A 27244-nucleotide genomic window follows, 5' to 3' on the forward strand; every position below is an offset into this window, starting at 1 on the left:
TCAGGGTATTGTCTCCTTTGGAAAGCAACACACATATTGACCAGCTAAAACTGAGCAGCATAAGAGATTCAAAAAAACAACCAACAGCTTTTTGAGAACGAGCTGTTGATTTGAAACGTGAACTGACTTAAATTCTTAACTACCATATGTGTCAGAATTCAATAAAAGTACGCTTCCACCAAAAACTTGACTTTGTTCTGTTTGAATTCACCTTGTACAGTGTTATAATGAAGGGCACCTAATTCTGAATTGTGTTCTCAATTGATCCCTTTTTATCATTCCCACATGGCAGCCTGGCCCCCTCTTCTGTCCTACATCGGGTCATCGTAGTTGTAGGTGGGAGCTGCTGAGTACTGGTTCTGCTGCACGGCTCCCTGCGCGGCTCCCATGGCCGCCTGCTGAGCTGCCTGCTGGACGTGGGGATTCTTCCACGCCCCGGTGGCCCACTCCTCTTGGGCTTTACCCAGGCTGCCACCGCTGCCACGGTAAAAGTTGTGGACCTGCAAAAGGACAATGCACGAAAGTTGTAATTCCAAAAGCACTTTTCTATCATTACTGTGTTTCGGGGAGACAAACTTCCACAGAATTAAAGTCAGATCATTTTTTGCAAAGATGAAACATTTTTTTCTATTTATTTTTCAGCAGTGATGGCGCCACCTACATACTAATGTCTTTTTATACCACTGATGATTTCTGGACTGTAGAAAGATTTGATTGGTGAAATTCATGCATCTGTGTGGGTGAATAGTTCATCATATCCTTTCAGTTCCAGCTAATCAGCAAAGTGACAGACGTTTGCTGCCGTTGCTTGGTCTTGTCTGTGATTTGAACTCAGTGACTCTGTTAAGTTATGTTCACATCCTACGAGATGGATGGTAAAGATGGGAAAGCTTCCCATGTTAAAGGGTTGAGTGTTTCACATCATCAGGTTGGTTATAAGATTATTGGTCATGTAAGGATTAGAATGCTGTACATCTACAATCTGACACCATATCCATTAAATTGGAGTTTAATTACACTGAAAAATGGTGTTCGGCTGATGGGAGGCCGCTACATTTTTTTATTTGTAATTATGATAACCTATGATAACCTATATCAAAGCTAGGTAGCATAGTGTGCTAGCTTCCACTTTTCGAGTGGAATAGAAACGCATGATGGGTCTATAACAAATGCCATGTGGACCTGTTCAAAAAGTGGGAAAAATGTTTTATATTAGTGTCTGGGGTGTGTCAAGCACTGCTGAGTGAAGCGTTTCAGAAAGTTTCAGAAAGTAGAAACGTATTGGTCACCTTTGAGAGGGCGATGAAGGAGAGTACAGCCACCGCAGTAAACATAATGGTGGGAATCAGCATGACCACAGCTGAGCCAATGTTGGTGCTGAAGAAGCTGATGGTAGCCAGCCAGCCACTGGGGGGAACAACAAAAGAGTTACAGTAACATCTCACACTGATGACGGTGCGTTATCGGTCATTATCCAACCCTTAACTCTACCCAGTAGCCCCATATTCACAAAATAGTTTGGCTTCAGGCTTCAGTTTAAAACTCTTTGTGCCCAATTGCCGTAATTTGGGTCAGAACTCATCCTCCTCCTCAGAGTCATAGCACATTCAAACACTCATACCTGAACACTCAGGTACAGACGTAATCTTAGATTCGTTGTGACTTACATGTCCCAAGGATTGAATCATCTCTGTATAGCTCAGAATCATAGTAATAGCTGTGATTGTTGTCTGTACATACATGGGTGCATTGCAAGAAGGAACTGCTAATATTCAGCAAATTTTCAGTGGTACCAATTGGCTAAAATGTGAACAAATACAAGCTTGTGGGGAACAATTATCTCAGTATTGTCAGAGAGGGGGTGCAGTATGAGACTCACACAATGCCTTAAGGTAATATGAGACACTATTTGAGGGCTTTTCTAATAGTAAAAGTCTGATAACTGTTCTTAATACTTAAGTAGAGGTATGAGGAGGATTTGTCTACATCCTATGTGAACCAGATTGACCTGTGAGACAGCATGAACCCAATAGACAAACCTATATTCACTTTTTAATTGACTGTGCTGAGTGTAAATTATACATGACTTATGAATATCTGTGCATGAAACTCACATTTTGAGTAGAGATGGGTGACACATTTACGGACAAATCTGAATACATATATGAATAAACATAACAAATGCAGATGCTCACATACAGGACACAGGGGGTCACTGAAAAGAATGTGAAAACGATGTGAATCATGCTTCGCTGTCACAAGTGAGCTGAATACTAAGCGAGAAATAGGTGAAAATACAGTGTTTTAGAAGAATGGTGTTTATCAGTCCAAAGCTGTGCTTATTGTGGCTTGTTAAACAACTTTATGTTGTTGTTTTTTTTTTTATTTGTCACCTATCTGTATTTTATGTTTCCTATTAAATATATTAGATATCTGTGTTTGATACTAATCCATTCAAAGTTCTTACCACACTCCCCAGCCTGGAATGCCAACAGTCTGGATAATACTGATCACCACCTGGGCCATGAAGACGAAGAAGAAAGCCATAAAGTTGAAAGAGCTGTCGGTCCTGCACAGAGAGAATAATAAACGTCAGAAATGATGTGATTCGGCAGAACAGCAGGTACAAATGTTGAGTGTGCTCAGAGCGGACAGCTCACTTGAAGGCCTTGTAGATGGGCCTGAACCAGCACACATAGGAACACGGAGTGAAGAGGATGAGCCACAGGAAGGCCATGCCAAAGTTGGTCGCCCCGCCACCTCCACACATCCACGCCAGACAGCCAATCAGATTGACAGCCAGTGTGGCGCTATTCACTGTCGACAGCACAGAGAAGGAGCAAGGATATGAAAGACTGAAGACATGAACCTCTCTGGCGAACACCCCACAGGCTGCATGGCTCATAATTCAGCAGGCCTGAGTCACTACGAATCTCAGCGAGTGTTCAACACCACATTTTCAGTTCTATATTCAAACTACAATTATCTAACGTAGACTAGAGCTACAAATTATTTAGCACTCACAGAACGCAGTTTCTACTCTACAGGAAGCAAAAGTTTTGTGTAAACTAATCTACTTTTTCACCAGACTTACATTCTTATTTTCAAATGGCAGAACCTCTGTGGTGATAAAAATAAGAATAAGAATAAGAATAAGACCGACTTTATTAATCCCGGAGGAAATTGTTGTGCCAGAGTGCGAGAAAAAAGAGACCATGATGCTCATGTGAATATTACAGTTCCACAATTACTGTTATCTACTGTTATCACTAAGGCCTGCAACGAACCATTGTTCTCTTAATTGACTCATTTTCTTTATACATTATATATATTTTATATATATATAAGTTATATAAAAAAATCTCAGAGCCCAAGATGTCTTAAAGTATGATGTTTTGTCTGATGATCAGAACAAAATTCAAAGATATTCAATCATCAATGGCATGCAACAAAGAAAAGCAGCAACTCCTCACATTTAAGAACGTGGAACCAGAGAAATTTGTCATTTTTCCAGAAAATACCTGACATGATTAATCAATAATCAAAGTAGTTACTTTCCACCAATCAACTTGATCAAAATCAACCTGATTTTCAAACAGTGGCTCTGTACCAGGCGGTGAGACCGGTCAGTCTGGTCTCACAGCTCTACGCGAGTGTCTGTGATGTTTGGCTCTCATAATATTTTGGGTAAAACAAAGTGGCACGGCAGGTTAACAGCTTATACCATGTTTCAAAACCTGAATTTTACGTATAAAGCCAGCACACAAACGTTTAACACGCAAACTGCAGGTGCACTCACAGATCCAAAGGTAGTAGAGCCTCTTGCACATGGTGCGACGCTGGTCTGGGATCTCATTGAAGTCTTGGTAAAAACATGGCTTGAGGGGGATGAACCGAGGCAGGGGGGGGAAGTTGTTTTCTAGGATACAAAGACACAGTTCAACGCAGCTGCCCACACACCAAATTCATAATGAAATCAAGTTAAGACAGCTGCATGCAGGATTACAATTTAGCCTTTATAAATAAGGTTTGCATTAACACCCAGCTTTGTGCATAGACTCTGTAGCTGAGCAGAAAGGAAAATCTTACCAGCCATGATGACCGCTCAGTATTTTCCTCCACTGGCAAACAGGCACACAGACTTCGATCTCAGCTGCCTTGCAAACCAAACTGCACAGAAAGAGCAGAGCTGTTTTATTAAGTGCAGCATCACTCACACGCTGGTCTCCTTGAAGACAGGCCACAATCCTCCATGGGCCTTCCTGTGGATATATGCACAGACTTCAGTGGAATAAAAGGCCTTAAATCCCTATTTGATTTGATCAGAGGTTGTGCTCAACCCTTCCTGTGTGACCACCCATATTAGTGCATCATTCATTACATCAACAGAGATGAACATGTTCCCTCATCGTTATATTACAGCTGTGTAATCCGGGCGGTGGGAACCAGCGTGGCCTTGTCTCGATTCCTGAAATGTATTCATAACCTATGGGCGCAAAATAGGCGTGTTACAGGCCTGCAGAGTGCACAGATTGGACTATATGTACTGGAGCTGTTTGTTTAGCTCTGTAACTTGCCAATAAGATATCATCACCCACCTTCCACATCATCTGACTGTGTTTGCAAAGCACATTTCAATGCATATGATGGTGGATGTGGGGTATGGCTTTCTCTGTGAAGGGCATCTTTCTGACGCAAAATAAAGCAATCACTGCCAAAGAAAACAGCCCGATCCCGGTCGATTTTACCCATTCTGCTGCTAAAACTGTCTCATATGTGTGTTTGTGTCGGCGGATGTCGGTGATGCTGCAGTGGGGCACAGTGCATCGTGATCACAGGCGATGGAGAGGCGTCCTTCAGCCCTGTGCGACACGGTGCTGCTTCTCCATCCGGACGCCGAGCAGGTCAACCTCCACCATCCTCACTATAAACCACCCCAGGCTGCAGATTTCATCGTTTTACTGAAGGCAGAATCCGGTTTATTTTAACACATCCACCTCCCTCCTCCCCCCTAGATGGAGTGTGATGAATGAAAAGGCAGTATTAAAACGCCTTACCTCCGGTTTAGTCCGAGGATGTCGCTAGAATCCCTCCGCTCGTTTAAATAGCATCCTATGGATTAATCAGCATTAAAACACATCGGAGGAAACAGCCAGGGCCGGCGCTGTTAGGACAGAAATATGTTACGTTATTCCTCAAATGATGGGTTTGGGAGTAAGAGGCGGTCACGTGACGTCAGGTCTTTTCTTTACGCGCGTATCCACCCCTCCTCCTGCTGGTTTTACCCTCCCGGGCAGGACCAGGACTCAGGGACAAAATACGGGATTTGTTGCTGGCCTGAGCCGACCAATCAGAAAGCAGGAATATTCCAACAAGCCCCGCCCCTCCCCGATGTAGTCCACAGTGTTGAAAAAATCGGCTATACGTCATCCAGAGTAGCTCTCATAACCACGCCCCTTTTGGGTGGAAAACAATCACTTGTCCCACATAGACAGTAACTGTGTACACACTTGAACCAGACAATTTAGATTAATAACACTATGCCAAAGAGATGCTGTGGAGTTGGCTGCACCAGGATTTAATCCCTCATCACTGATTTCTGATTTGTACCCCCGTCCTGAAAAAGATCCTGATAGAAGGATTTTATGGCTCCAAGCTACATGCTAACGCTATATGCTCATCTGCCATTGCGTGAAATGACTCACCTGTGTTTCTTGAACCTGTACCAGCTTATTTAAGGGGCGCAAAGCCAAACCAATTTCACTTTCATGAATTTAATATTAACAGCTGTAGACTAATGTGACCAGCATAGATGACAGTGGCACACAGCCTGTGATCGCTCATCCTCTCTGCAGATAATAAATGCACAAAAAGTCATAGCCTGTGAAAGAATAGCTTGTAGTGTGACCCATGTTCTTTATAGGCAGTCACAGTTTACTACTGATTGGTGCTCAGGCTACACTGACCGGGCTAATGTAAGTTAACCTTAGCTTATAGGCTATAACGGGACGTTATCTATTTCAGTTGTTAAACATTACAGACATACAACCTATAACGATATTGCCTGCTTTTGCTTTGTAGTGCAGGTAAAAAATAGTTGATGTTGTGTGTTTCCTTGCTCCAATGCTGTATGTCTTTAAAGAGATCCCCTTTTTATTTTTGCCATGTCAGAAGCCCACAGCATTCCTAGTAATTTTTTTTTCCTTCCGTCCAATCAGAGTGGTTCTTTCTTTTGGCCAATCAGAGTGATTCTTTCTTTAGGCCAATCAGAGAGCCCTTTATTTTCGGGTTAGCAGAACGTGCCATTCTTTTGGCCAATCAGGACAAGTCTTCCTTTTGGCCAATCAGAGAGCTTCTTTCTTTCTGCCAATCAGAGTGCGTCTTCCTTTTGGCCAATCAGAGCAGCTCTTTCTTTCAGCCAATGGCTACAAAACTTATAACGATACATATTTTACCAAAAAAAACATAGTATATTAAGGTATTTGTGATAAATTATGCATGTTTTTACCTTCTTTCCCAAACAAAAATGAATTTTTGGTTTGGGAATTTTGTTTTTGACACTCGATAAAGTCTGTCCATGGTTCTTCCAGCTGTTGTGGAGGGGGGACTGAAAGTCCTATCAGTCTAGTATGAAGAATGCTGCTTTCACTGATCCTCGTAAATTTCATAATGTATATTCCTGACACACAATAGAATCAATAGAATCAAAAATACAAACTAATCACGTATTGATGTGTTTGTCAAGGCAGTTATATGGTTGTTATTTGCATTATTTACTGTCCATTAAACTTGTCCATTCGCAATATATCTGCCTTGTTTGTGTTTGCACATTACGTCCATGTGGGAAACGTAGCAATTCCGTTATTTTTGCTGCACCTGAACGTAGCAACTCCTCAAGCTAGCTTCCTGCAGTGCTATGAGTTGAGCAAGACTGAAGGTAACGACAAATAATGACATAAAACTAGTGTCTGTCCATTTAAATAGGTCCGTGTGTAACGGGGGTGTATTCATGACACATTCAGGATCCCACAGTAGTCCGACAATTCTGTATTTGTCATCAGTAACGTTACTTGACGATAGATAGTGAAGCAGCTCTTCACTTGTTGTAGCTCAGCTAATGTTAGCTAACGTAGCTTCCTCTGACCCTCCAATGCTAATTCCCAGCTAACCTCACTCAGGAACCAAAGTGTAGCGTCAGCACAGGAAAAAACAGTACACGGGGTTTTTATTATAGTGTCATTCTCTGATTTAATGTTGACCAAAACACACAGTAAAGACGTTACGTATTGACTAAAGTAACTCCGAGCTTAACTTGGCAGTAGCTTAAGTGTGTTTATATTTGCTAAATGAGTAGATGAGCTAACCTGAGCCAGTTACATCACCTGCTGGGTCTCTTAACTAGCAGGTTCACTAGTACAAACAAGTCAGATGTAAAGACCAGGTTTGTATCCCAGTCAGAAAATGTCTTTCCTTCAAAATAAGAGAAGATGAGGAGGGAGAGACTTGATGCTGCCAAAATTTGCATCCCACCCCTTCAAACATGATAATGTTATGGATCAGTTATGGGTCAAAGTTATGGATGCAATTTAGACAATAATCAGCAGATTTAAGTTATCATCAAGGGAAGCATGCTGATGGGACCACACAGTTTGGCACCACACATCAATTTTTAATCCACCCCTATGCATGTTTTCAGGAGGTACCTGCTGTGCTGGTGTCACCTAGCAGAATTTTTTGACTGTGCTCACTTGTGTGCTAACCTATCGCCTCTGTCTGCAGCGCTGGGAATGCAGCCACCGCTTCCACCTGAGGCAGTCAGAGAGCTGGTGTGCTCCTGTCTGCACAGAGACCCGGTAGCAGCAGACCTCCGCTGTAGCCTGTTTGTTGCTGCTGCACAGAACTACAAGAGGGACTCTTTGCTCAGACCCTTCCCCCCAAGATACTTAAGTGGTGACAATAAGGACTTTGAGCAGCTGGTAAGATATTAAGTGACAGTCAAAAGCTTTTGAACACCGTCTAATGTAGTATTTATGCATACATGACACACAATACACTTGGTGGCAGTAATGCACTGTAAGAGGTAGCAGAATAAGACTGCAAAACAATTTGCATCTGGTTGAAGAGGTAAATGTTTCAGAGGTATGAGCAGTGCATTTTGGCGAGAAAGTCAAAATACATCCAACTCCAGTACAGCATGTTTATTTACAATGAAAATTCAGAGAGGCTGAATCTGCTTGTATCCACCTATTACCTATGCAGTACTTCATAAATTAAGGGTATTTTCAAAGAGCACGTTTCTATCGTTTGATCAAAAATGTCAGACTAAAGGTGATCAGAACATTTTGATTGGCAGTGTAAATATATACTGTTTATGACAGATTTGTATCTTGGTTTCTGCCGCCATGGTCAGGATATAGAATCACTTGCATGACCAAATTAAAAACAGAAATTTCCGCTGACGTTGATGCAGAGATGAAGAAGAGAAAATACAGCATTACAAAGAGTAAAAAAGAAAACATACTAGTAGTTTGTTTTGTTCTCTAGTTGGCAGATGCTTACTCTTTGCCCGGTGTGAGAGAGTTGGTGAGACTACGACCCAGACAGGGAGATCATCATCTGGCTCTCACGCACTGGATCCTCTCTTCAAAGAGCTTTGCTGTAAAGACACTGCAGAAAGATGAGGTATACCACCACAAGTATAATTACACAAACAACAACGCCTTTTACTACTTGCTTTTTTGTTTACTGTTGTTTTTTTTTGATATTTTCCAGTATGCCAAACTTTGTAACCTGACGGAAAATGAAGGGATTTCTGCGCCTGTGCCAGACTTCCTGTTCGAGCTGGAGTACTGTGATCAGATGAACGCCAGGTTTGAGAAGACGAGGGCAGGCAGAGACGTCTTCTATGCCTTCCACGGGAGCCGCCTGGAGAACTTTCACTCTATCATTCACAACGGACTGCACTGTCACCTCAACAAGGTTAGTGCAGTCATCACTGCTTCATTCGTCCTGTGGAAACAACACTCTGTCATTTATCAACCTACATTATGTAATATAATTCACAAGACTTCATGGAGCTGTTGAGTGTTGTAGTGCAGAGATTTCTGAAGTGGAAATCTGTGTGTGATATTCTGTTGTTTCAAAAACTCAATTTGCATGTTGTGTGCAGAACTCAGTGTTTGGAGAGGGGACCTACCTCACCAGTGACCTCAGCATGGCTGTCCTCTACAGCCCCCACTGCAGCGGCTGGCGAGAAAGTCTCCTGGGTCCACTGCTCAGCTGCGTCGCTCTGTGCGAAGTCATTGATCACCCAGACGTTAAGTGTCAGGTGAAGAAAAAAGGTGCGTTAAACGTGTGACTCACTTGACTGAAAATCCAGTAACGCTGATGTTTAAATCACTTCATGTTAAAACCAACCACTCATTTCCCATTTCAGACTCAGAAATCATTGACCGCCAGCGCTCGAGAGCAAAAAACAGCGAAGGAGGGGAAGTACCTCAGAAGTACTTTGTAGTCACCAACAATCAGCTTTTGCGAGTCAAATACCTGCTTGTTTACTCTCAGAGGAGGCACCTGTCCAGGTAAGAACCTGCTGGGTCAAGGATGTAAATGCTGAACAAGTGTTTATAAACAACATTTCACACACACAAAAGTTTTCTGAAGTGCTTTGGCAATGTCTCAGACACCTTTTCATGCACACCAACCAAAACACCAGAGGCCTGGCAGGATGCCTTTCATGTAATGAATGGAACCTTGAAAAACCAGTATCCACCGGCACTCAAAGACTTTAAAGGCCCCCAGTGACACCATGTGGGAAATTCAAGATGTTCAGAGTATAATTCAAGCATAGAGGAGCAGCACCCACTCTGCTTGTTTTGATTCCCACATGCACAGTGCTGTTTTCTACTCCACTCAGCAGTGTAAAAGTAATTAAAACAAAATGAAGGAAAGCATCTCAATGTGGGTAATGGCAACGCTTACGATTCCCAATTATATAACTGTACTGAAGATAATAAGGATAAAGATTGATCAGGAAATGAGCTGTTTTGCCATGTGCCAGTATGGTGGAAACATGGAGGGAGATCTGATCCAGCTGAGTATGTAAATCAAGTGCTTAATACAAACCAATACTTCGCTTTTTATTCTACAAATACTTGTTCATAATTTGTAGAATTAAAGAAGGGACACATTAAAGCAATTAACAGTTATTTCAACCCTTGGCAGGAATCAAAATGTAAAAATGTAGCCACCACTGACTGACATTTTGGCAATAAAAAGTAGATTGATACCTCTTCTATGTCTATACAGTAAATATGTAGCTAGAGCCAGTAGCCAGTTAGCTTAGCTTAGCATGACGACAAGAAATAGTAATAATAATAATAAGCTAATAAAGCACCACTTTTTCAATCAAGTCAAATGATTTGATGTTTTTTTGTTTTTTTTCAAGCTTGGAAAAATATAAAGTTTCCCTTCAAAATTATGGGGACCATTTATTGATTATTTCAATAACCTGCCCACCATTCCTCCAGACTAAGAATCAAATCTCTGGTTTGTTTACAACATTTGTCCTTCCTGAATAAAGCTATTAAGTATGCTGATACTGATAATGAAGAAATATCAATAACCTGCTAAACTTTCCCATACACTCCACTAAATAACAATGTTTAACTCCCTGACAAATCTCCCTACCCCTCTTCTCTCGTTTTTTTTTCCATAACAACTTCCTGAATTGTGACTTTATTAGTATTGTAAAAGCAAAATACAGTGATATGTAACTGACTATGTTGTACCTGTCTGGACATAATCAATAAAATAGTTGAGGGGAAAAAAAGAGAAAGAAATAGATAAATAATAATGATTTAAAAACAACATTCATATGATTATATTATCGCAATTCTGACTACTATGATTTTGGTTGGTGCTTGTAAATTTAAGGTAATTTTTGTGGTTTTTACCTTCAGACATTCCCGCAGCACCTCCTGGCTCCTCAGACACCATTTCGCCATCATGATGAGCCTCTACCTTCTGCTGCTCATATTCATCGGTGCCTTTAACTCCACCGCCTTCGTATCCTTCTGGAACAGACTATTCAGGTGACACGACAACAGGACAGACGGCCTGAATGTTCATTATCCACACTGTCGTCCTGATCACAGACTGACTGGAGACCCGAGCAAAGATAAAGTTTTATGCACCTTTATACTGTTTCCTCTCTGCAATTGTTCTTTTCTTTAGTTGTACAAATAACTATGATTACTGTTATTCCAAGATAACTTTTCTTTTGAAACAGCAGCTATTGGGATCCTAATGTGTCTTCATTTTGTTCAAAAAGAGTAATAATAATTAATAACTCTGCATTTCAAAAATGTTATGCAATGTTTCACCTGTAATTTGTATGGTTTAGTAAACTTCCTGTTTTGTAGATGAGCTCCGCTGGTGTGTGGTTTTAGACCTCCGAGGACACGGTCTTACTACCCAAAGGGTCAAAAGAAAATCATCTAAGTAACCACACAGCATCAAGTCAAGCATCAAGCATCTTTCTCTGTGTTTTAGGTCTCTAAAGTATTGAGGTTTTGTAGCACACACTAACTGATTACATTGACTCGTTAGTGTCTCTGATAACTGACTGGCAGTCTGTTCATTAGGCACCAATGACTATGTTCCAATTTAAATGCATACTTTGTTATTGTTTGACTTCACACACTCAGTTTGTAGGAAATCAATGGGTAGGAGGAGTTTTATAACTCACCTTTGAGGTAATGAAAACTACCACAGAAGAAAAGAAAAGAAAATATACACAAGGTGGCCATTTTTGTTGTGCTTAGATACTATATTTATAATGATGCATCACATAAAGCTACGCTTTCATATTCTCATAGCAGAAAAGAAAGCTGTATATCCTCTTAACATGTTCATAATATGTGTTATAATTTCCAGGATAGTTTGCTCTAAAGTGTAGTGGCTGACTTTTAAATGTTTGTCAGGCGCATTAAACATAACATGTAACATCACACATTATTCAGACATGCTGAGAATAATCATCTGCAGCTGCAGGTCACTCCTTCATAATAATCTTTTGTACTTTTCTATTGTTCCCAGGTTTTCTGTTGTATTCAAACTTTAACATGGGTCTCCTCCGACAGGGGCACATTTATTACAGCTGGCACGCAGACACTGCTTTGTTATCCCTTGTTTTTATCAGTAAAAAAAAGTCAGACAGCTATATGGGATTGATAACAGAGGCGGTGTGCTTTGGTGGCCGAGCCTGTCGTTCTAATAGATACCTGATATGCTGATGTGTATCCGCAGTTAGACACACAAGAACGTACAAATGTACAGAAGGAAGAGATTTTGGGTAGTTGTTTGTACAACCTTGTAAGAGGACAAATTATTAACTAAAATGATGGAGTACTGTATTTAGAAATGAATGGCGTGTTCCTATTTGTTCAGAGACAAAATTGTATCTGCACAAGTATCTGCACAGTCCTATCCTCTGGCTCATTAGACGACGGATATTTTGTTGACGTCACACTACTTTGGTGATGCGACTGACTCACAAGTTAAAAGAAGATGAAAGAAAACGCAGGCCTTTGTTTTGGTATAAAAACGCGATTCCTTCTTGCGAAATCCTTCAGATAAACTGCTTCTCCCCTTCAGAAACGGCTCACATTTGAAGGACACAGAACAAACTGCCCATTGTTGGTCCACACTTTATTCCCTTTCTACACAAGCTTCATTATTGCTGCCTCATAAACCGTCTGTTATTCAATAACCATCAACTGTGAGGGGGGCAGCGATGGCAGAGGGGACTCACAACGCTTCACAGCTCCTGTGAACCACAAAACGTCCCTAAATGGGAACAATTTGTAAAGAGGATACCTGCTGCTGGACAGATACGACCGTTTCATTTACTACATTGTTGTTCCAGTGTTATTCCTTCCTCAAATTTAGTTAGTTTTTAGAATCTCGCTGCATTGTTTCTAAGTATTCACAAGCAGGTTTTTGTAGAAAGGTTAAGTTTAGAGTAAGACCAGCTGTATATACGATGCGTTCAAAACCCATTCTTATGCCTTTTCCCACACATGACCTCAACAGTTGATATGCAGCTGATCATGGTGCTTTATGAAAAGTCAGAGGATTTATCCTGAGGGAGACATGAGCTTAATGTCATGACAATCCATCCAAGTTGTTGGTGTGGGAACCAACCAACAGACCAATATTGCCATCTGTGGACCCACACCACTAAAACCAGTATCATCAACACTATGCAGATCATGTATAAGCATCACGTTAGTCATCGCTTCATTAACGACCATCATCTGCTCACTACTAGATTAAGTGGGTCCCAGTACATAGACTGTAATACATGTTACTAGTGAAGAATAGCTAATCATTCTTCAGGCGCACCCCAAATGTTTTTTGATCATTTAGGTTAACTGTATGCTTATGTCATTCATTCATTTGTTCATTCATTCAAGGCAGGGTGCACCGCTGATTTGCTTTTCAAAGCAGGTGGATTTTGTATCTTATTCAACTTCACTGTAATGTATTGATCCTACCAAAATAATAAAACCAAAGTACAGTATGACAAAGAATTTTATTTTTTTCATGATGTAAAACACAAAAAATTTCAAAGGTCGTTATTCATGGTTCATGTTGCAAACAAAATGTGATCATTTTACAAAAGATTTATACACAAAGTTTATAGATAGCTGCCTTTTTCCACGATGCTACATGAGCTAGTTTCCTCTGAGCGTCCTCTCTGTCCAAAGGGAGTTAGGAGTGCGTCTTTGGACACGCTGGGACCAAACAGAGAAAATGTCCTTCTGAATTATTCTACGGAGAGAAAAAGGGAGACAGCGTTGGATTAATGTGTGAGGTGCTTCAAGGCAGTTCAGTAAAATGAAGAAAAGCAGGTCATTTGTGGCTCTTTGGTGCTTTTTCTCTCACGTACCTGTATGGCGTTGTGGCATATTGGGTTGTGAGTTGCTGTCAGGTGATTGTGCACACACTTCCCATAGCGTTGTAGACAGGATGTATCAGAGGTGCTGCAGGTCTGAGAGCATGATGGGGGTTTCAGCAGCAGACAGCTTGAGCAGGAGGTGTGTTGGCAGGAGCCCTGGCACGCTGTCTTCTCCAGAGACACAAACCTACAGAGCAGGAAATTCAGTTCTGCAGCACGAGAAGCTATTAAGGGGGGGGATCTCTTTTGTTTTTTTCTTTTTTTTCTTTTTCACTCACCTGGCAGAGCAGATTTCAGTGGGGTTGGCCTGGCAGTATTCCCTGGTGCACTCTGGGTGACAGCTCTCCGGATCCGAGGATTCAATCACTGCACAAAACATGTTTTTTTAAACAAGCACTGAATGACAAACAGGTGGGACTCACAAATCACAAAGCCTAAAATATATCAAATTGAATATTAGTATCTTTTCTCGAGCAGCAACAAAACATGAAAATCTCAAATCTTGCACTCGCACTGATACCGTATCAATAACGGCGACAACTCTTCACCACCAATAGATAAGAGGTGTAATTATGGCTTAACTGTTAGCTGAAACCTTTGAATCAAAGGAAGCCTTGACTGCTTTATCAGCGCATAAAAAAGATTTACCACATTGGCACCATCCCACTGCAATGACTTACACAAGTGGCATGTCACTAAGTAGATTTACTGCTGTGCTGTACTTAGGAGCTGTAGTTAGAAGTTTTAGTATTTTTGTTTTGTGCTACTTTATGCTTCTACTCCACCACATTTAGGAGGGAAATGTTTTTACTCCACTACATTTAAGTCGTGGCTATAGTTATTATTCTGCAGATCAATTTTTTTTCAAAAGACATGAGTTTTTAAAATGTGAAGCATCTCTATTTATTAATCTAGACTTTAAAAAATTGTCACAACTAGGTCCTTCTGGATCTTCTTATTATTATAAGAAATATAAAATCTAACTCTGACAGGAGCAATTCTCCTGCAGGATGAGTACTTTTACATTGTGGTATTCACAACACATGTTTTTGAGTCTATATTATTGACTTTTTTTTGATCCAAATTCAGACTTTGCTGCAGTTTTTTCTAATTGTTGGTTAATCTCCCTGTGGCACATTGTAATAATAATAATAAAAAAGTAATTCTGGGCACATGCTTGATACTAATTGAGGCTATAAACTATAATCTCACCTGCCTTACAGATCCCCTCGCGCTCTGTGCCTGGTTTGCCAGCTGCTGAGTCCTGGTAAACACACACCAGCCCCTCATCACACTTGCCCAGATAGTCCCACGTTCCCCCACAGGTCTCCCCCTCCACTCTGGCACAGACGGGACAGCAGCCACAGACACTTGTCGAGACACCACCTTTACACTGGAGCTTCAGTGCCCGCCTGGAGGAGCAGTGGATCTGCTCGCAGGGGGGGCAGTGAAGAGTCTGAAGCTGCTGAGCTGTTCCAGAGGGCGCCTTGTCCGCCCCCAACGCCCCCAACAAGGCACTCAAAAAGAAGAGCAGCCACATCCTCGATCAGCCGAACGTTATCCTGAGGTGAGAACACCTGCCAGCACCTTTTATGCATGTCGGCCCCTGGGATAACACACCAGCAAGGCTTCACAGCTCATGAGCCACAACCTCCACCCCCACCAGCAGCCAATAGGTGAGGGCAGGGTGGGTTTCACTGGGTGGATTTAGACTAAATGCACAGTTAATTATCCCCACGTCTTATCTTCACATTATCAACAATGTGATTTTGTTTTCAAGAAATTCCTTCCTTCCGAACACTGGAAGATAAGTCTGATGAAGACTGTCCCCCTTTGTATTTGGAGTCACATGACCTCTAGAAGGGGTAATTCAGTGCACACCTACAATCAGGTAATGACCTATTTCTTGAAAGAACAAAAGGATTAAGACATCAGTAGGTTATCTGATCAGGACATCTCGTAAGTTTCATATCTCTGAATGAAAACTCTATCAGGTTGTGTAAATAACAATAAAAGATGGCCACTGTTGAGTTACACCAGAGGTTTCAATATAAATGCTTTTTTTTCTGACTCCCTTTTTTATAGTGCTGCAAGCAGCTGAGGTGAAGTGAACTCTTAAGTCATATGTAAGTGTTTCAGGTACACATTATTATAAGATGATCAAATAACAGTACAGGACAGTGTGGCACGGTCAAAAGAGTTAGTGGCCTTTGAGTTTAGTCTCCGAGATGTATTCATAAATATACCTGAGGTTAAATGTTGTAATTATTAGCAGGACTCTGGGTCATATAAAAAAGTATTTATTTTCAAGGAAACCATTAAGTAACACTGAATACAACAGGAGTGATCATTCAATAGTCAATAAAACTTGAGACTCCTACATCATAAAGATCCCACATACAAGACGTCTTGGAAAACAAGATTTCAAAGCAAAACATGTTGGCAATTTGCTGGTGCTACAATTTCATTTTTTCCCCCACATAACAAATTGAGGTGATACACACCTGTGTAGAAAAGTGACAAGATTTTACATCAACTTACAAAGGGCTGGATGTCAAAGTGCAAGATGCCTGAAACCTCCTCCCCACCACTCACCCCACCCGTCATTAAAGAGGACGACCGAGGCGTCAAAATCAGAAATGGATTCTCAAATACAAATCTCCAAAATTATAATTCAGCCATTATGGCTTTTGTATTCAGTTCAGACCCTATTCTAGCTTACATTACGCAACTTTAAAATATCGCTTCAGAAACATTTTTCTCCCAAAGATACTTTTTTTTTTTTTCTTTTTTTAAAACTGCACCTTATTACAGACAACTGCATGTAATGGAGTAAAGCATCACAGGAATAATGCAGGCATACAACAGAAAAGCAGCCGTTTATCAACAACTTCAAACAAAACACACTAACATTTTGTTGGTTTATAAAAGCAACCCAATCAAAGAATACATACTAAAATCTGAAGTGAAAATAAAATGACTTAAAAACCTTGAAGAAAAAAAAAAAATTATGTACATATATTTACAAGTAAATAGATCGTATATTTTACAGGTTTGACTGGCCGTTAAAGGTCAAGCTGATGCCACCAAGGTCCATATAATCCAACACTGCATGACATTCAGTTTTGTCAATTCCAAAATGGTTCCTAAAAGACAAAATACCTTCCAAGAGGCCATCTTCAATGTCGCACTAAAAAGAAGCGAGCAAAAAGGGAAAAGTCTGCCGCAGCGAGCGGGTCTGTTTGTTCCGAGTCTGGTTTGAGCGTATAAAAACATCCAGGGCTTTTTTTTTTACTCAAACATAGCTTTCAATTCATTTTTTGCATGATTTTTAAAACAATAATAATAACAATAATGGCAATGCTGTGTTTGCAAAGAGAAATCCATTGATTATTTCCTTCTGGGGGTCAGTTTTTTTTTTTTCTTTCTTCCAATGGTGATACCATCTTGAACTGTGAGCCGAACACGAGGTCCTCAGTCTGGGGGAAGGAGGTCGTGCAAACGAAACTGCTGACGGATGTGCGGTCTGACATCTTCATTCTGTGATACAGAGAGGGAGCAGATAGAAACATTCTAGACTTTGCAGTTCACTGATGATGACTAAGGCCTCTAGTTTCACAGCAGCGTGGGAAAACCTCACAATAACGAACTGAAAAGGTGAAAGATGAGCTGAATCGACCGTCCCAACAGTGCCAGTCCAGCTATGATTTCATAATTCTCAACAGTTTAAGCTCATGGCCGCTCTAGATTTAAGTATAGATTATTATATGTAGTATTCTTTGGTGTCAGAAACCAACAGGAACCCTATATTTTGAATTAATAAAGAACACCTACTTTATTAATAAAACCTTAGTTTACACTGTGGTCCAGTGAAGTGTCAGCTCAATAATTCATGCGACTGTGCTGCTTTGAAAAAGTACTGCAATGAATAGGCTGTTCGTTTTGTTTTCATATTGTCGTCACAATCTTTAGGACGAATTTGACAATCATCTGACAGCAGTAGGCCAATGGCGCATACGCCGTTTAGAGACCAACGGAGGAACGAGCATCGACAGGTTTGAGAGACAGGCGTATTGGATATTCATTATAGCTCTGAAAGCTGTGTTTGGACTTGGGTACAACTACCAGATTATGGTTCTGAGGAAAGGGTGAGTAGGTAATGAACTTTGCCTCCGTTTGGACTCACATTTAGAAACGATTTGATTTGGTGTTCCTGTCTTTCTGAAATGGGTTGCGATATGCGCCACAGCAATCATCCATCTGGCTTGTAGCATAGAGTTTACTAGGGGTATGTTTTTAGCATCTTAAACCAAAGTATCTCAAAAATCTTCCACTTGTACCCTCAAAATGAGCAAAATGTAGAGGCCCAACAGTAGCCTAGGTGTTATGGATTTAAGGTTCTACCTGGAACCAAAAAGCACAAGGAAACATGGGTTGCAATCAACTGTCCAGTCTATTCATCCAGAAAACGATGCTGTGATGGCTGCCACAGTTATTGAAGGTAATTCAAAAGACACATATGGCAAATAATCAAAGAGGACAAAGTCCCTACATGCCTCTGTCTATCCAGTGGGAGGTACAACCACAAGTACACTGAACCACCGCTGGGGGTCTCCCTGTGAGGACAACATTTAGGTGTCCCATCATTTTCAATCAATTGATTTCCTCCATTCTCTCTCCTCACCCCCCCAAACACATCTGATGTATAGAAAGCGTCCTTGCTTTAAGCTCTGAGACCTTTATCTATAATTTCTCTATTTCTCTGGATTTATTAGCCTCCTGACAAATACACACAGCTGCCAGTTTATTAAGTCAATTCAGCTAAAACCAATGTAGTCTAATACAAAAGTCCTGTAATAAATCCATTAAATAGATTCTGTCATAGCTGCTCAACGCTGATATTTTTCTTTAATAATCAGCTTGAGTATCTGTACAACATTTAAGGGACTGTGCACCCAATCTTGAGGCTCTCCACGCAGGAAGATAGGGTGGACTATTCATAGCACATCACCAGCACTGTTACTGGCAGAGTAACTTGACAGACAAAGCGTTTAACTCCAAGTAAAAAAATACATACCAGCTCCACAAGCTTCTCGAGGAAAGGGACAAGCTTTAGAAGCTCATTGTCGTTCCTATCCACAAACCAGCTCTCAATAGGGATTCCATTGGAGAGCTGAAAAAGACACAAGATCCGTGCTCGTGTATCATTGTGACACAAACATTTTAATTTTAGATAAACTGGTTTAGTTGATGGTGTGAACATGTTTTACCTGATAGGCAAAGGCTTGGGGTGAGTTGTCGATTATTATCGTCTTGGAAAGATCCCGTCCCAGAATGTTTAGGTCTTTAATATAATTTCCTTGAACACACACACAGTGCTCACGAAATAGCCTGTGCCTAAAAAAGAAAAGAAAAAACAGAATGACAGGATATTCCTCAGTTAAAACATGCAATAATATATTTTATTATTTTTATCAAGTTCTTGAGATATATTCCTAACTAACAAACAGAACTGACAGAACCTCCTTCTGGTATTTTTGAACAGCACAATGAAATTTTGCATTGTGCCGTCAGGGAAAAGAAGACTGAGCACTAGTCCAGACAAACCTTCAAGCAGTCTACACAAAAATTAACCACTTCCGTGAATGTTTGCTTTTTACTAACAGAACAGGTTCTTCCTCTCGTTTGACAGAAGGAAGGGGAAGTTAATGCTGCATCCAACCAGACCATTTTACATACTGCATTTATGGCTGACAAGCTCTCATCATTTATCTGCGAGACTGTTAAAAAGGTTGGAAAAGAAAGCAGCAAAGAAGCTGAAGCTTCATTTGTCCCGCTGACAAGCTTTATATGTTTATCTCTGATTGCTTCCCAAGGATTAGTGTAGAATAAATCTCCATAAATCATGGATGACAGACACTTTCCTCTAGCTTTATTGTGGCTGCACATCCTGTGTGAATCTATACGGCCACTTAAATTCATCACTACAGCTAACTGTGCTCATGTTACAAAGCAGCGTAAAGCTAAATAATTGACTGTAAAATCTGCTCCAGGGTTTTGTGTCGTCACTCACCTGACCAGCTGTTTTTTCGGATCCAGGATGTTTAGCAACTTGTCGGCGTACACTTTCTTCGAAGCCGTGAAGAGAATAATCTGAAATTTTAATGGACAGCAATAAATGAGTGGCATGTAAACTTGGAGCCGATCATGTTAAACAAATATTATCTGTAGTCACTTGGAAATCAAAGGGCATCTCACCTCATACATCTGAGACATTCGTTCAAGAAACTCGCGGAAAAAGGGCCTCAACCGAACATACACCTTCAGATTATAAAACAAACATAAACTGAAGATCAGCAGCAAGCGAATGAATTGAATGAGCTCTCTATTAGAGTGTGATATATAGCAGTTATTACCTGGTATATTACATCTTGAAAGAGCACAGGGAATGTCAGGGCTGCGTCCTCTAGCTCATTTAAACTACAGTGGACCAGAGTTTCATCCTGAGAAGAGAAAAGAAAAGATCAGTTGGAAAAAAAGCTAAACGTCTAGTTACTTTAAATATGAGATGCTGCTTACCAGATCCAAGACGAGAGAGAACTCTGGCGTGCTGCGTGTTTTCAAAGGTAACGCTGGTTTGCGTGTTAACTGCTCTTCTGTCAGCGGAGGCACGTGCTTGATGAAAAAGTACCTGAAAGCAGAGAAGCCCATAAGAAGACTAATTTCACAAAACAAACAGGGATTGTCCGATCAAAGACTGAATTGGCTTTTCATCACTTAATAAACATAATAAAAAACCCAATTCGAATACTACTAGGGGTCTGAAATGATCCAAGGAAGTGAAATATTCACACTGCAAGTCCTGGCAGTTTAAAACATGATTGAATTAAGTGAACGGCTAAAAAAGCTTTAGGACCCATAATACAGGTTACAGAGTTCTGTTGTTGCTGCCATCTAGTGGTAAAATGTTTCACAATGCAGCAAACTGTTCACACACCAAAATTCAATGTCACCTTGGATGTAATTTCATGTGGAATCAGACTTCTAAGCACAAAAAAAGTGTGTCTTGTCAAACTTTTACTCATCGGCTCTTTAGTTATGTATTTTTTCATGAATAAATAGATGCCAGTTTGATCTACTCACGGATCAAAAACTTCCCAGTCCTCATCATACGAGGTTTCTGCAGGAGCAGGAGGTAACGTGTGAGGGTAGCCGCCATGTGGCATACAACCAGGAACTGATGAAGACAGAGAAAAGCAAAACGAGGTCAAATGTTACGTCCTTGAGCAATAGCAAGAAAAAGTCATCAGGTCATGTCTGATCCTCGTCTCTTTTCCACTCGCTTCTGTCACTAAATGCAATTTCTCATTCAACATCTGTGTTCCTTACGTTTACCGTTCATATTTTAAGACAAATCAGCCACCACTACAGCACTTAAAAGATGAAACCTTTGTGATTTAAACAAAGTTAACGATTCATTTTTTAGCATGCATTTGACCACAATGGTCCATGCCTTATGGGAGATGCTGTTGATTGAAGGCTTCTAAACAACTGAAATACTGAATTAACAAAAGAGTCATTCGGTGGAAACTTACAGATCTAATTTAAACATATGGAGTGAAACACATGACACACTGTTGGGAAAGGTCATGTTCTGAGGCTGAATTTTCAGTTTCGCTCATGATGTCAGTAGGATTTTGAATAGGGTTGCAAAATTCTGGTAGAGGTACGTTGATAATTGGAGCTGGCAATGTGGGCTGTGTGCAAACGTCAGGTTTTAAGTGAATGGTAGCTACAAAAGGTGTTTAAAAGTGAAACTGTGTACTTTGCTTTAGGCTACCCTCTGCTGGTAAACTGAAATATCATAAAATACATAAAATATATTCACTCCAGTAATATTATCAGAAGGCATGTGGTCCTCTGGCTCAGACGGTGCAGTAGTGTTTGGCAGTAGTTTGGGATGTGTGATGGGAGAATGCAGTGTACATGCAGAGGGTTGTAATTCATTGAATATCATGTCAGTTATCCTTGATCATACTTATGTCCAGAGAGTTTCCCCAAATTAAAAAAAAACGAGGTTGGGGCCTAACGTGACAGAGGTCGTACCTGTTAATGGTGGCATGTCGGTTTCAGTGACAATTTCCGCCTGTTCTATTGAGGTGTCAGAGGTAATCTGAAGCCTCTGTGGTAATGTCGGGGCAGTGTGACACGGTGTGATGCCCTCTGTGGATGTGAGAGTGCTGCTTGGCATTTCTTCAGCCTGCTCAATGTCCAGCTGTTTCATGATTTCCTCTGCTTCCATCGCTTGGCCTGGAGAGTCTGAACCAGGAGTGGCTGCACGCAAATGACAAGAGCGGTCGGTCCTCTTTGGTCATAAGAAAACTTTAGGTCATACGTCACACACACTCTCAGAGACAACTTAAGGGCTTTACAGTTTAAAACCTAATTAGAACTTTTTTTTGAAATAATTTCTTATTGATTTTGACATAAATATGTAAGGATTCTTTTGTTTTACCGGTTTTAGTTGCTGGTGAAAAAAAGTTGAAGACTGGAGAGAAGATGGTTCCAAGCAGGGTGGTGCGTGGTGGACTGCTTGCTGCCTCGACAGGGGCCTCTAGTTTACCGTTTGGTTTAATGGGTTTACTGTTGCAGGTCATTGTGTCTAAAGAAGGAAAGAAAAACCAAGTCTTTAATAGCAACCCAAAAAACACAAGCTTTTTGTTTAACAAGCTTTTTGTTTCTTTCCATAGTACCTTTGTTTGGAGTTTTCCGGCAAACTCTGGAGACTGATTTATTGGAAAGGCCTCTAGTCTGTGGTGTTGAAGTAATTAGATTGCCATCAGAATTACAATCAATACGACTTCTCTTGGCGGGGATGTCCTGCTCCACCTGAGAGAAATAAAAACAGGGATAAAGAACCAGTCAGGGTTACAAATTGTTTACATAATTTCGGATTTTCTGTGTTTTTTTTTAGCATGATCTGAAAATCTCCAATTTATTGTAATGAAAAGTACAATTAGTAGCATTGTAAAATAAGCTATGACAGCATATTTTCACAAAAGCAATTAAATCATAGTTCGACTGTGTCTCAACCGACAAATAAAAAGACGTACTCATTTGAGATTTTGTTTTCATTTTGTGAAAATACAAAACATTAATGTTGTGAACCGAACACTCGTTTCAAGTGATTCAAAATTAGACAACACAGGAACAAACGTGTGTATGTCTGAAAAGAAGCAAAGCTAAAACAAAGCAATTTCTTAAGTAGGGAAAAGTTTTGCTTTTTAGAGAAATGCTCACAACTTGCTCTGCTTTTTTCTGTTACTAAAATACAAACATTCAGTTTGTGTTTTTACTGTTGGTGGTTCAGCCAACAGTTTATCATTACCACTTACAGCAGCTGCCAATGACAACAGAGGAAGTTCACAGAAACTTTTAAAAAGTCAGTAGGAAACGATATTGGCTGTCTGAAAACACTCCCAGCTATTATGTGAATGCCACTGAGGCACTGCCTTTTGTGCATAAAATAAGTGTGTGTCATTATGTCACTCACAGGAGCAAAAACTAAATTGTAAAAGAGCAGCTGTAAGTCATGATGAAAGCCTACCTTGACAGCATTTCCACGTATGAATTTCTTTATGGTGGAGAACAGGCCTGTTTCATTCTTCTGCATTTTGCCTCGACCTCTAACAGGGGAAGGCTCCACTTCACAGTGTTTCCGTTTGGCCTGGGACGGGTGGGTTCGACGGCCTAAGTTTGGCTGCTGAGGAGCTTTACGCACTCTCAGCCTCATCATGCTCCAACGTCACATAGAAAAATCTGGCGAGGGGAAAAAAAAAGTTAAGAAACATTACTTCAATAATGACGACACCACATTAATCTGAGGAATATAAATAGGTTTTTCTACAAAACCTGTGATTTCACTGAACAAGTCTTTAAATGTTACAAGCTGTTCCACCACAGGCAACTTTACAGGAAGTCTGCATGAATACAATTGTTTAAAACAGGAGTTACATGATCAGATGAGTAAAAAAAAATTATGTATCTGACAGTTTGCCTATGGCAAATGTCGGTTAGTGACATAAAACTGTAATCTATTCCAAGTTTAATTCAGAAGTAAAATAGGAAAAGTCAAATGCTACTTATATTATTATTTTAATATTTACAGACAGGTACAAGAGGCTATGAGCTGCGAGCTATGTGCAAATAAAAACTGTAATTTCACTGGTACATTACTGACATTGATATTTGAGTATTTATATAATCTGAAAAAATATATACTGGCAATTTTTTAAAACAAATAAACATTTCTAGCCTTAAATTTGTAAACTAAAAATAGTGACCAAGATATGAACTGCATAGAACATTTCATAATTCAATAATAAACTTGCTCTCTGGTAAACAAACTACTTGAGGGAGACACTGTTTCTCAATTACCTCAAACAAACAAGACGGTTTTTATTTCTTGTTACTCAGTATTTGTACATTAAGTACAAATACAGTGTAGGTGAAAAGCATGTTGGTGTGTATTTTGGGCTCCACTCGTGAGCTCAAGTATGCAATGATGTTTTCTGCTTCCCTTGACAACAAATAAAAATAATAGTACTGATAACATCATTAATAATAATTAGAATAATAATAGTAATGTCAGCTACTTTATTTTTGCAGCTAAATTATTCTTTGTCCTGCAACGCATCATTTATGGATTTCCTTTAATCTGGTGTAATAGTCCTTTTCCCCAGTGTTTGTCACACAGACCGGCCGGCAGAGTGGGCGGTGTACGTGACAAACATTGATGGTAGTTGGACATGCGAGGTTTTTAATGTGTTCAACACGAGCTGGTGTTTTGTAAAACCGCCTTCTTTGTGTATGTTTGGTCGGTTGCTCTGCAGCTTTATTAGCTACATGTTGCTAAATCCGATCCGTTAGCATAACAGCACCGCTGACTGTCGTTATGTAACGCCAACTAACATCGGACAGGCTGCATTAACGTCAGCTACGGCTAATGTTAGCCAGCTGCGGGTAGTTAGCGTAAATACCCCCGCGTACAGCCACCGCTTGTTTATCGCTGGTGTCCCACATGTATTAGGACAGAGTTGGGGTTTATGTAGCCAAAGCCCGACCTCGTCCGCTTAATACATCTGCTATGAGTTGTAATATATCCAAACATAACTTAAACCAGATGCTGTCGGCGGCTAGTTGATACAAGTGGCTACAGTTAGCTTTCAGGCTAACAAAACGCCAATGGCAGCAAAAGCAGGGCCGTGACATTATTCATCTCCGCTCCCACAGCACGTCTCTCATGTGTCCCAGCTAACATATCCGTGTTAAACCCATAAACTATCCATCATTTCCTTGGTAAAAACAAAGGCTAGCAACGCTCTGGCTAACGCGTCATTTTGATCGCTTCCATAACTATTTTCAGCCATTAGACTACGCCCCCTTTGCTGGCTAACGCTAGCCGCTAGCTAGCCACCAGTGAGAGGGACAAACCTTTTTGTTGACATGTTGACGTTGTTCGTGACTTACCGACGGTCAAAGGAGCTCTTCAAAAGTTGCCGCTGCGTTGTCAGCTCTCGGCCGCGACCGTGGCGGCCACCGGTAGCGGTCGGGCCGTGGTTGTTGCTGCCAGCTGTGTCTCTCGGTAGCCAGTCACTGATCGACCATGTCTGCGGACGCCATTTCCCGCCTCATCACAAACATAACGTTGGCGGTGCGCAGGAGAATGCGACACACACACGTAGAGAAACCAACGTGGCGGAGAGCGGAGTCAACAAGAAAATGGCTATGGTGTGTGTGAGAGAGTGTGTAAGAGAGTGTGTGTGTGTATGTGCGCGCAGCTGGACCGAGGCTCACGAGTGCACTTTATCCCTGCTGGCGCTGTTGGGCGACTACAAGAAAGCTATAAAGGAACGGCAGATATTTGTTTAAGTGTGTGCATGATCTGTGTCTTCATACAGTGTGAAGAATGAGATTTTTTGTAATCTTTTGGCCTAATACTTTTTTTTTTTTAATTCTAGAATTTAATTTAATTGTTATTTTAATTAGTGTTTTAACAACATTTGCAGTGCAGCTTGCAGAGGATGAGAGCATGCATCATAATTCACTTTTTGTTTTCAAATGCAGCTCAAACAGTTTCTGACCCTTGAGGGATTTTAGATCAGAGATTGCACTCAGCTGGTCGTGAACTATGTTGTTGGAAAACCAAATCTAACAGGGAATACAAACAGGAAAAATAAACTGTGTTATGGGTAATCTGAGTTTTAAAGCGTTTTGCCGTACAAAGTCTGGCATCAGGTCCTGGCTCTCCAAACTTTGCACTGGCAATGCATTAAAAATAATAAATGGGCAATAATCATTCAGTCTAACAAATTTTTAAGTAAGGTTCAGGGTCTAAAGGGTTGACTTTCTTATCACAATGACATGAACTAGGCTGCACGTAGGGAATTATTACAGGCTCAACCCTGTCATACACATGGCTGCTGAATCCTCAGAGCCAAAATTCAAATGCCATCAGCAAGACCCTGATAAAATGTTAAATTATTTATTCTAACACTGACAACATGCAATGCCAGTTTGCATGAACAAGTGTTGTCCTGCTGATGACCTTTGACAGACAAAGGTATTCAATTTGAAAACCAAATGGTAATACTATGGAAATTGTCAGTAATGTAAATGAAAATAATTGTGTAGGTTGTGACCTAGAGCAAAACATGTAGTTAATTTGCAGACAGCATCTACAGCATCACGGTAAAGTAAACATGGTCCACATTTACAGCCCATTCGCTAGTGTACATATTTAACATTTAAATGCAGACCATGTGGACTCTTGATAGATACACAAAAAGATTATCATCCACCAATTGCAGATGATAATATTAATCAGGAATTCAGAAAAGTAAATGATAGTACACAAAATTAACAGCAAAAGTAAATCATATTTAACATACAATATTTCAGTAAGAAGACTGGATGTAAAAACACAGTAAAGTGCAACAAGGTTGAAACTATACTGAGTATATATTTCTGATTGTGTCAATATCAAATTTTACTTCAATAGCATAATAAGTGAGATTATAATGTATATGTTCAGTCATTTAAATGATTAGTCTTTTGTTTAATACAATAATGACGTTAGAACTCTCTGTATAACCCCTAAGATGTTTATAATTCAGTTAAGCATTGATAGAAAAATATGAAATCACTCTGATACAAAATATATTCTTGACAACAATGTTTAAATGTAAGAGAAACACTTAGTTTGCATGTAAATGTTTAAGT

At 40.4% G+C, this 27244-nt stretch overlaps 4 protein-coding genes across 4 annotated transcripts; 1 reads left to right on the top strand and 3 right to left on the bottom strand.

The window, feature by feature from the left end:
• scamp5a (secretory carrier membrane protein 5a) lies at window positions 1-5157 on the bottom strand. The gene is made up of 7 exons (XM_070830720.1): window positions 5058-5157; window positions 4090-4170; window positions 3800-3919; window positions 2661-2817; window positions 2468-2569; window positions 1290-1407; window positions 1-500 (listed from the first exon to the last, which is right to left on the bottom strand). The coding sequence occupies exons 2-7, from the start codon at window positions 4094-4096 to the stop codon at window positions 312-314; spliced, it is 693 nt and encodes a 230-aa protein (XP_070686821.1). The 5' UTR covers window positions 4097-4170; window positions 5058-5157; the 3' UTR covers window positions 1-311.
• A 1735-nt stretch (window positions 5158-6892) lies between these two features.
• On the top strand, window positions 6893-11449 carry parp16 (poly (ADP-ribose) polymerase family, member 16). Its single transcript, XM_070831128.1, has 7 exons — window positions 6893-6937; window positions 7780-7976; window positions 8545-8682; window positions 8773-8979; window positions 9170-9341; window positions 9437-9581; window positions 10962-11449. Exons 2-7 carry the CDS (start codon window positions 7788-7790, stop codon window positions 11095-11097), a joined length of 987 nt encoding a protein of 328 aa, XP_070687229.1. The 5' UTR covers window positions 6893-6937; window positions 7780-7787; the 3' UTR covers window positions 11098-11449.
• Window positions 11450-13654: 2205 nt separating this feature from the next.
• Window positions 13655-15720, bottom strand: LOC139201831 (cysteine-rich motor neuron 1 protein). Its single transcript, XM_070831260.1, has 3 exons — window positions 15176-15720; window positions 14242-14329; window positions 13655-14150 (listed from the first exon to the last, which is right to left on the bottom strand). The coding sequence occupies exons 1-3, from the start codon at window positions 15501-15503 to the stop codon at window positions 13895-13897; spliced, it is 672 nt and encodes a 223-aa protein (XP_070687361.1). The 5' UTR covers window positions 15504-15720; the 3' UTR covers window positions 13655-13894.
• A 527-nt stretch (window positions 15721-16247) lies between these two features.
• On the bottom strand, window positions 16248-25795 carry ctdspl2a (CTD (carboxy-terminal domain, RNA polymerase II, polypeptide A) small phosphatase like 2a). Its single transcript, XM_070830371.1, has 13 exons — window positions 25493-25795; window positions 23571-23782; window positions 22717-22852; window positions 22479-22625; window positions 22070-22297; window positions 21107-21200; window positions 20543-20654; window positions 20380-20466; window positions 20222-20284; window positions 20037-20116; window positions 19234-19360; window positions 19041-19136; window positions 16248-17503 (listed from the first exon to the last, which is right to left on the bottom strand). The coding sequence occupies exons 2-13, from the start codon at window positions 23757-23759 to the stop codon at window positions 17438-17440; spliced, it is 1425 nt and encodes a 474-aa protein (XP_070686472.1). The 5' UTR covers window positions 23760-23782; window positions 25493-25795; the 3' UTR covers window positions 16248-17437.
• Between the last annotated feature and the right edge of the window lie 1449 nt (window positions 25796-27244).

This window comes from Pempheris klunzingeri, chromosome 5 (assembly GCF_042242105.1).
Source record: "Pempheris klunzingeri isolate RE-2024b chromosome 5, fPemKlu1.hap1, whole genome shotgun sequence".
NCBI lineage: Eukaryota > Metazoa > Chordata > Actinopteri > Acropomatiformes > Pempheridae > Pempheris > Pempheris klunzingeri.

Excerpts from the sequence above, each read along its gene's own strand:
- LOC139201831 (XM_070831260.1), bottom strand. The coding sequence starts at position 15,503 with ATGTGGCTGCTCTTCTTTTTGAGTGCCTTGTTGGGGGCGTTGGGGGCG. Across the intron at positions 14,330-15,175 it reads CGAGGGGATCTGTAAGGCAG|TGATTGAATCCTCGGATCCG; the intron begins GTGAGATTATAG and ends TGTTTTGTGCAG. Across the intron at positions 14,151-14,241 it reads ACTGAAATCTGCTCTGCCAG|GTTTGTGTCTCTGGAGAAGA; the intron begins GTGAGTGAAAAA and ends CCTGCTCTGTAG.
- ctdspl2a (XM_070830371.1), bottom strand. The coding sequence starts at position 23,759 with ATGATGAGGCTGAGAGTGCGTAAAGCTCCTCAGCAGCCAAACTTAGGC. Across the intron at positions 20,285-20,379 it reads TTCAAGATGTAATATACCAG|GTGTATGTTCGGTTGAGGCC; the intron begins GTAATAACTGCT and ends TATAATCTGAAG. Across the intron at positions 17,504-19,040 it reads TCGAGAAGCTTGTGGAGCTG|AATGAAGATGTCAGACCGCA; the intron begins GTATGTATTTTT and ends TCTGTATCACAG.
- scamp5a (XM_070830720.1), bottom strand. Across the intron at positions 2,570-2,660 it reads CCCATCTACAAGGCCTTCAA|GACCGACAGCTCTTTCAACT; the intron begins GTGAGCTGTCCG and ends CTCTCTGTGCAG. Across the intron at positions 1,408-2,467 it reads ATTCCAGGCTGGGGAGTGTG|TGGCTGGCTGGCTACCATCA; the intron begins GTAAGAACTTTG and ends TGTTCCCCCCAG.
- parp16 (XM_070831128.1), top strand. The coding sequence starts at position 7,788 with ATGCAGCCACCGCTTCCACCTGAGGCAGTCAGAGAGCTGGTGTGCTCC. Across the intron at positions 8,980-9,169 it reads TGCACTGTCACCTCAACAAG|AACTCAGTGTTTGGAGAGGG; the intron begins GTTAGTGCAGTC and ends TGTTGTGTGCAG. Across the intron at positions 9,342-9,436 it reads GTGTCAGGTGAAGAAAAAAG|ACTCAGAAATCATTGACCGC; the intron begins GTGCGTTAAACG and ends TTCCCATTTCAG.